Here is an 8,866-nt window from a genome sequence, read left to right as displayed (position 1 = left end):
GTAGAACCCAGGACTCAGCACTTTTGTTTCCCTGATTCTTAAGTGCAGTAAGGTATGTCGATCAAAGAGTCCCCCCACCTCCAATCCCCACACACACGCTTTTTAACATAAGAAACTTTAGCTGTTTGAGTTTCAAGTAACCAGGATCAAGACTTCCAGCAACAAAAACTTTGGGGAAAAGTTCCATTAACATGAGATTTTGGCTGTTCTTGTGGACGGCAACCTTTTCTTATTTCCTTTGACATTTTAAAACTACTTAGTCTGAGAGGAAGAGGGTTGTTTTGTGCCTACAACTGTTTTTACGTTCTTCGAAGGGAACTGATCTTGCTTTCATGTATATGACAATGGACCTGGGAAAGGAATGTTTTTTAAGATTCGAAGGAGGACCCAGGCGCTCTCCCATATTAACAAAATAGCAAGTATTTTAGCTTTTAAAGGCCAAGCAAATACTCAAAAGACAGGTCAAAATGATAGAGAAAGGAGATTTGTAGAGATGATAAAGGAAAGAAAACAGGAACCATAGGGGGAAGAACTAAAAAGAAGTAACTACACTCTTCAGACTATTATCGAATACAAAATATACCAGCAATAAGTTGATTTAGCATTTATTGATGATGGAATTACACTGGGAAACAATCACAGCAAAAGAGAATAGTCTTTTGACTAGAACAGTTTACGAAGTGAAACATTCCTCTGAAACATAACATGCAAAAGACTGTCAAATATGTCAGCATGGAAGCCCTTGGATTTATATTTACACATCTCAGTAGTGATTTTTACAAATTCCACTCCACATCACATCAAGTTACTCATGCATGTGTGTAATACCTGTATCTCGGAATGATGAACCACATTTTAGCCAAGCTTCTTGGAAACAGATTTGCTCACATTGAGATGTGTGAAAGAAAAGTTATTTTTGGTCTATGGGTGAACACTTATCCTTAGCTGTAAAGGAAGGTGATTAACAGTTTAGCTTCTGGATATAGAATGGTCTGTTCAGTGCTATGGTTTTTTGATAAAGTTTCCTTTTTGTCCTTGGTGCCTTAATTTCTTCCCTCTGATTTTCGGGAAAAGACAGAGGGATACATGAGCCTGGTATTGGAGACTTTGATGGCAGACATCTTGTTGAGACCATTTTAACCAATGACTGAGTTGTTTGGGAAGTAGGAGGCTTGGCTGAGAGTTCTTGGCATGGACTTAAAATACAGCTTGTGAGATTCCTCAAGTCATCACAAGTTGCATTCAACTGTTTGGTGGTAGATGGGCTTTTTAGAGACGTTGGTCTAGGATTCCATTTATATTTGCCAGCATCTTTCCAATTCCATTTTGAGGCATTTTGTTCGAGCTTACAAGATCCAGAATTGCTTTTTCTTTTTTCACGACTTTTATCTACGCAAGTCGTCTGAAGACTCAAAGGATCCGAAAGTTTGGGCTGTCTCACTTTGGTCATAGCTTTGGAGGAAGAGGGTCGTTCAGTAGCTGCTGGAGTACAGAAGGTAGTTTGTAGTCGAGGCCTCTCTTTTTGGATAGTCATGTGTTGTAATCTTTCCATTTCTAGTAAACGAGTTATCAGACGTTCAACAGAGCTTTCTGGAAGTTCCACTGTTGCTTTCCAATTTTCAGATTTTGAGAGGGCTAATTTGTGCAAGTCCAGAGTATTGAAAGGAGAAGGGAGAAAATCAGGATATGGAAATACTTCACTTGGTTCCTCTGTGAAAGATTCCTCAACGTTTACTATTGTTTCTGGCTTTAAGTTCAGGTCCATCTTCTTGAAATAGCTGAGCAAACTATCACTTGCTTTTTCATTTTCTGATAAATCACTTTCATCTGTTAAGTTTTCTTCCACCCTGCTGTTTCCATATTTCAAGTTCCAAGTTGGAGCAGGTAAAGTTTCACCACTGTTGTTTTCTGTAGTCGAACATAAATTAACATAAGGCTCATTTCTGTCCTTGAAAAAGTCTCCATCAGCATAGGGCCAGCAGAGACCTGATGGTATCTGCAGTCCAGGAGAAGAACCAACTTGTTTCTCAACTGAAGCACTTGTCACAAGTGAGTGGTTCAGAGTGAAGAGCCTTATGGGATTATTGGTTACATTAAAGCCAGTTTCCACTGAAGATTTTTTGAAATCCCTTTAAAAAATGACTTGGTTAATTAATGGTTTGTTGACTAGAAGTAAAATGCTATTAAAATGATAAGAAGTAAAATTATCAAAATCTGGTTAATGTTTAGTTTCCAATGGCTTATGTGTGTCTATCTGTAATTGACAGATGTCAATTTCCAAATATGCTCAATTACATAAAACTGTATACACTTTTAAACGTATAGATTAGAATATTAACTGGACATCCCTGCATGCACACACAGGCAACTAGACCATTATATCCACACATGACTGTGTCTTGAATGGCCACTGTGTTGAAAGTGGCTAATTATATCGATTTGCCTATGAAGATACTGTATGTGCACTGTTGATGTCTGACAAGGGGGCTATCCAACTCAAACTGAAATTGCATCGAAATGTCTATGACCCAGGATTAAATAAAAGGAAGCTCAAAGAATGTAATTAGGTTACTCAATACAGCCTTCTGCATTAGCCATTTTGGCTTAAAAAAAAATTATGCTCATAAAAAGGAAGCAGAACAATGTTTTTCAGAAATTATCCCCGGGCCTCTGGGTGGCTCAGTCAGTTGAGCCTCCAATTCAGGTCATGATCTCACAGCTTGTGAGTTCGAGCCCCACATCGGGCTCTGTGCTGACCACTCAGAGCCTGGAGCCTGCTTCAGATTCTGTGTTCTCCTTCTCTTTCTGCCCCTCCCCTGCTCACACTCTGTCTCTCAAAATGAATAAATGTAAAAAAAATTTAAAAAAAGAAACCATACAGTTTTTAAAAAATTATCCAATAGTAATTTTCACCTAGAAATGCTCTTTTTATTTTATGACTAATCCTTCTAGGTATTATATTATAATGAAAACTGCAAAAGAGCCAGGCTATACAACACTGAGTTTATAATAGTTTGTTTTTTTAGAAAAAGCTTATTGGAAGTACTGACATTGAAAGAGTTGAAGCATGAATTGACATTATCTTCTCGCTTCTTTTAATGTCAGTATATATTAAAGACAGCAAAGTATTCTAGAAGGATTTTAAAAATACTTTTAGTTCTATGGAAAACAGTAAAAATTTATTCCTTTAGCTAAATATTAGTCATACTGACTTGCCTTTGTAAAACCACAGGAAAGTCACCCGAAATCTAGGATTGATGTCAGACACGTTGTTCAGTGAAGAGAGTATGGAATCTGGGAGTGAGGACCTAGGTCTGGATCCCTTTGCCACCAGTGAGCAGAATGTCTGAGGTGGTCTGAGAGGCCAATTACGTGAACGTACTTTGCAAAATGTTAAACCCTAAATGAAAGATATTCCTTTATTCTCGTCTTGATGGCATATTGAGGAGAAAAATCTCAGTATTATGAGTAAGGAAACCAGGCAGAGTGGTTAATGTCATACGTGTGGTCAGTGGCAGAGCTGGGATTTAAACCTGAGTGGCGGGACCCATGTCTGGAGTCATACTCACCGCCGCCCTCTACTGACTCCGTTTACGTTTGCTCTGTGTTAGTAGATACAATTCCGTTCATTTGACCTCTTACCTTGAAATCCTTGTTCTCAGTTGAGCTCTTTCTAGTAAAGGCAGCCTTTCTATCCCCCTCAGTACTCACATTCCCTTAGGGCGTTAGTCACTAGGGTCCCTTTAACACCTCTTGGATTCACGCCTCAAATTTCAGCTTAGACAGAGTTTTATCCTGAGCCTCACAGAGGTAAAGTGCTCCGACTAGGAGACTATTAAGCGAGCCACCCCGTTGTCAAAACTGGGCACAAAACTGAGGAACAGAACTCAGGATCTCCACAAAACAGTACACTATCTGCAAAAGTGACCCAGGGTTCAAGAAATGTAATCTCCACATAGTAGTAACTTGTGTTTGTCAGAAGCTTTCTAGCTGGTTCTGATTCATGTAAAAGTTTAAGAACCAAAAAAATAAGTAAGGTCCGAGAAGTGATGCACTGTAGTGCTTATGAGCATGAGCCAAGTCCTTCCCACTACCTGTTTCTATCATCCCATTCATTGTGTGACTTTGGGCAAGTTACATACCTTGTCCCCCTGACTCAATGTTCTCATCTGTAAAATAGGGATGCTGACAACAGTACTTCATACATAAGGGATGGAAATCATTCCTGCCCCATGGACTATTATTTTCCTATGACAGTTCCTTTTCCCTTCGATAAGAAGCCCTACCTCTATCCATATAAACTCTCATTTAAGGGCACAGAAACTCTTAATTGCCCATACACTGATTACCTCTGTGGTGTAAGCCAGCCACTTCCTACGTTCGGGTGAGTTTCTATAATTCCCCAGTATTTGCACACAATACTTTTTCTTCAGGTTGTTTTTCTTCTTAAGTATATTTTGCTAGTTTAGGGGTTTATAAAAATAAATATTCTCTCACCTCTTCTCCATGGTACTTCCTTCATTAAGAGGATAACTCCATAATTGAAATATCCCCTGCTTGCTATTCTGATAACAGAAAACCACGGACATTTTAGTAACTGCAGGCATTAAAAAATACTTTATGAGTATGACGAATAAAATCTCACCTGTGTTCTTTTGTGAGCATGCTCTGACAAATTAAGTTCTAGCATTAGTTGCTCTATTGGAATTTCCAAATGGATCTATAAGGCAGCAGAAGACTTTTAAACACAAGACACCTCTGTTCTCTGCTACTCTAAGAATGTGTAACTCTTGTTCTAACCAAGAAATCATTTGTTTTTACTGACTTCAGCAGGAACTAGTACCAACTAATAAGCCTTGAATATCATTAAGATTATCTTTACTAACTGTTAAGCCTTTTATATTCTGATAAAAAAAAGTAAGTAAAAGATTAATTTCCTCACTACGTCAACCACCTAGTTGAAATTAACCATTTAAACTGCTTCAATAAATTTCAAGGGCTGAGACTACTTCTCTTTTCGCAATGACAAGGAAACACTATAGTCACTACAATGTTACCTTCCATATACGGTATTATTGTACTGAAAAAATATATAATAAAATATTAAGTTAATGACCAGTTTGCAGTCCTGTAGAACATAAAAGGCTGACTTGTTTGAAGAACTCTATAGAAATGAAATTTGTATTTTTAAAGAAAGAAATTTTTTAATGAGTACACATATAATTTTAAAATAATGTTTTGTGAATTATTTAAAGCCAAACCTTTATCCTTACCTTGTTAACTGAACCTGAAAGAATGTGTATGGAAAAAATGACAGTTAATAGTTACATAAAACTGGTTGTATTAAAAACAAACCCCCTTTAATATGTGTTTATTTATATTATAAGTATGTACATAAATTTTCAATGTTTATAAGTATAAATACACACATCTAGGATTTCTTACCACGTGCTGCACTATCCTTTCCAGCTGGGAGATTTTTATTTTCAGGAACAGGTACTTCTGAATCCAAATTCCAGTGAGACAAGTTCTAAAACAATATTTATTTTAGGATAAACTTAATGTTAAGAGCACTTTAATAAAAGCTCAAATACATACTTTTTCATGTCTGTGGATAAAGTCTGACAAAAAGCATAACGTTTCTTGACCCACTGTCCCTCCTATAAGGACACTACCAGCACTTCTGAGAAGTGTGCAGCATTCTCTTATCAAACTGTCAACAGCCTGATGACCTCGATTAGGAAATAGAAAGGCTTATACCATAATTTATGGCTTCATTCCCAATTTGTTAAAAATAATGACACACAAGTTTTCAAAATTGATTTTAAAAATGCAATCAAATATCCAGTTCCGTGTGTCCCTGGTACACAATGCCGCATTGGCCAAATTTTCCATATCCAAACATCAGATCTGATACTCTATAAAATCTTTCCATCAACCAAAGAAAACTCTCTAATCCTCACATTGTGGTCAACACTGACCAGCCCACCAATCATTCTAGACTCCAGACACTGAAAAAACACTCAAGAAATATTCAAAAGCAAGCCAAGAAATGAACAGGGAAAGATACTAATATGTACTATTTATGTTTCAGACATTATGCTATGCCAGGGAGGGGGGATACGTGCGGGGGCTGTAGGACAGGGTTGTACAATTTATCTCGGAATAGGAAACACGAGGAGGTGAGGAATTTATTTTAAAAAAGTAATTTTTTAGGAGCGAACTCAGTTGTTTCCTATCTCAAAATGAGAAAACCCTTTGTAAATTAAACTCTCAGCAATACACAAAGAAAACGTTAGGTGTCGTCCCCAAACTAAAAGAGGAACAGGGAGAGTAAGCTTCAATACAGGATTTAACTGGCCCACAGGAAAATGGCCTCCTGACAGGAAGGGGAGTTGGACCCTGGGAAGGTAGCCCGCGGATGACCTTTCCTTGGAGGTTAAATCCCTGCTCCCTGAGACAACATGTGATTAGGTCTAGTATTTACCTGAGACTCACCTAGGGGCCTTTTTAAAAATAATGCTTGGAAAAAAATTACCACAAGTTCTGAATCAGCAGGATGAAGGTAAGGCTCAGTTATTGGTATTTTTAAAACCTCCCTGACAGATTACCAGGCTTCTTTTAGCTCTGTGATTCGGGTCCACTAATGCACAAGAGAACATGTGACAGAAATATCCTTACAGTGACACCTTCAGGGAAGCTGTTAACTGTGGTTGAGGTCATCCAGTACGATTAATATAGGAGCGCCTGCGTGGCTCGCTGGCGTAAGCGTGGGACTCTTGATTTGGGCTCAGGTCATGATCTCAGGGTTAGAGCCCGGCAATGGTGAGTTAGCGCCCTGGGATGTGCTCTGTGCCGACAACGTGGAGCCTGCTTTGGATCCTCTGTCTTCCCCCCTCTCTGTCCCTCCCCTGCTCACGCTTGCACTCTATCTCTCTCAAAAATAAATAAAATTCATATATAAAAAAAGATTAACCCAATTTGTCAACTGGTAAGGAAGGCTATTAACACCCGCACGACGTCAGCAGGATTGCAAACTCCTGACAGGTTGGGAACTGATTATGTTTTTTGATGTCCCACCTGCCTTACCAACATTTCTCAAATTTTATGTGTGAGAAGATTTTGCAAGGTGAGCACGGCCAGATGGATCAAGACGGCATCTTGCACGAAGCCAAAATGCAACAGGAAGCGTGTTGAGGTTTGGAGGGAAGCTGGTGGATTTCTCCTTCATTAATAGAAATAACAGTTTTCCCTTTGCTATTATTGCAAGGCCCCAGGAGGAACACCCGGCACAAACCCCTCCCAAGGAGAAAGCAGCAGGGGCCGTAGCAGCGGCCTCAGCGGGAGCTCCATCTAAGCAAAGTGAGCTGCCCCAAGGCTCCGGTCACCGCCACAGGCCATACCTCGTGTGAGATGCTGGACGCACGCAGGGTGATGCTGCTGTTCTCTCCATTTCTTCTTCCCACTTTGCATCTCTGTTTCCTTAAAATCCTACACAGGTCATGGGACAGGCACAATAGATGGGTAAGGTACAACAGCGATTTTTTTTAATGCTTGTGTTTTGGCTCCTCGGCTAAAGGAGGTTACAAAAATGTTTAGAATGCAGGGCAAAGGGACTATGAGGACAGGGGAGAGGTAACGATAGGAAATCAACCAGAAACAAGGGGCAAGCCAGACACCCCCCCCCAAAAAAAAAGCACAGACAAAGCAAATTCTTAGATCTGACATAAGATTAGGAAATTAAGGTCTTAGGTGAGAAAGGAAACATATCAGATAGAAAGATAAAACACAAATTAGAGGGTTGCCTGGATGACTCAGTTGGTTAAGCATCTGACTCTTAGAGCTCAGGTCATGATCCCACGCTTAGTGGGATCGAGCCCAGTGTCAGGCTTAGCGCTTACAGCTCAAAATCTGCTTGAGATTCTCTCTTTCTCTCTGCCCCCCTCTCACTTGAACTCTCTCTCTGTCTCTCACACACACACTCTCTCTCAAAAGAATACACTTAAAAAATACAAATTAGAAAAAATATGATCAATTATCTGGAACTCGTAAAACAGGGCCAGGAACTCTTTGGCTATTCATTAGGCAAAACAGGTGCCACGTCTGAAAGGATGAACCTTATGGCACCGCCCCCTCCCCACCTGGCATGCATATTTCGGGGACATTAGAAGGCCCACAGGAGCAAACACTATATTCCATACCCAACTATCATGGCATCTAAGCCCACTACTGTCTAAGGTAGAAGTATCGGAGAACTAGAAGATAACAGACAAAACAGTCATTGGGTTAAAGTATGACTATGTGGAAAGAATCACAAATTAAAGCCACCGCAGTAATCAGTATATTTGCTAATCATTTACAATTTATTGTCTCCTGGAAGGAAAGGCAATCCTGAAGAAACAGAAACTGTGGTTCAGGTAAGCAGAGATCCACCTGCTCTATGGAACAATGAAGGAAGAGGAAGGAGTTTGCTGAATAGGTCGCGCAGCCTGGGGACACCCGTGTGTGTGTGTGTGTGTGTGTGTGTGTGTGTGTGCCTGGAAAACGCCGCACCTGGAGAGGGGTCCAAAGGCTGGGGGGAAGGGGACTCAGGACAGGAGAGTAGGGAGAGAGGTGCAGGTGGGAGGCACAAAGCCTGCGCGTGAGCTACCCCTCCAGACCCTTCCTTCCCGGGCCCGGGGGCGGCTCCGTCGGGGGCGCGGAGCAGGGGGACAGCAGGTGGCGGCTCGCGGGGGCGCCCAGGGCCGCGGCCTCTTACCCCACGGCGCCGCAGGCCCACGTGTTGTCGTCAGCGTCGTCTCCGAAGGCGCTGCTGCCCCGAGGCCCGGGCCCCTCGGCGTGCGGGGCGAACGGCTTGATGGGCGCC

At 40.9% G+C, this 8,866-nt stretch overlaps 1 protein-coding gene across 5 annotated transcripts; it reads right to left on the bottom strand.

Annotated features, from left to right (window-relative positions):
• Nucleotides 1-589: 589 nt before the first annotated feature.
• Nucleotides 590-8,860, bottom strand: FAM217A (family with sequence similarity 217 member A). 5 transcript variants are annotated; one of them, XM_029944945.1, is made up of 6 exons: nt 8,759-8,860; nt 7,404-7,491; nt 5,446-5,530; nt 5,274-5,287; nt 4,498-4,565; nt 590-1,908 (listed from the first exon to the last, which is right to left on the bottom strand). In XM_029944945.1, exons 2-6 carry the CDS (start codon nt 7,451-7,453, stop codon nt 962-964), a joined length of 1,164 nt encoding a protein of 387 aa, XP_029800805.1. In that variant the 5' UTR covers nt 7,454-7,491; nt 8,759-8,860; the 3' UTR covers nt 590-961. The 5 variants fall into 5 exon arrangements, with proteins under 5 accessions (XP_029800805.1, XP_029800801.1, XP_029800803.1 ...); XM_029944941.1 differs by lacking the exons at nt 7,404-7,491; nt 8,759-8,860 and adding exons at nt 4,646-4,720; nt 7,090-7,145 and having other exon boundaries at nt 590-2,129; XM_029944943.1 differs by lacking the exon at nt 5,274-5,287 and having other exon boundaries at nt 590-2,129.
• Nucleotides 8,861-8,866: the final 6 nt, after the last annotated feature.

Source organism: Suricata suricatta, chromosome 7 (genome assembly GCF_006229205.1).
Source record: "Suricata suricatta isolate VVHF042 chromosome 7, meerkat_22Aug2017_6uvM2_HiC, whole genome shotgun sequence".
NCBI classification, from domain to species: domain Eukaryota; kingdom Metazoa; phylum Chordata; class Mammalia; order Carnivora; family Herpestidae; genus Suricata; species Suricata suricatta.
The sequence above is the reverse complement of the archived record's forward strand: the minus strand, read 5'-3'. Positions and strand labels throughout refer to the sequence as shown.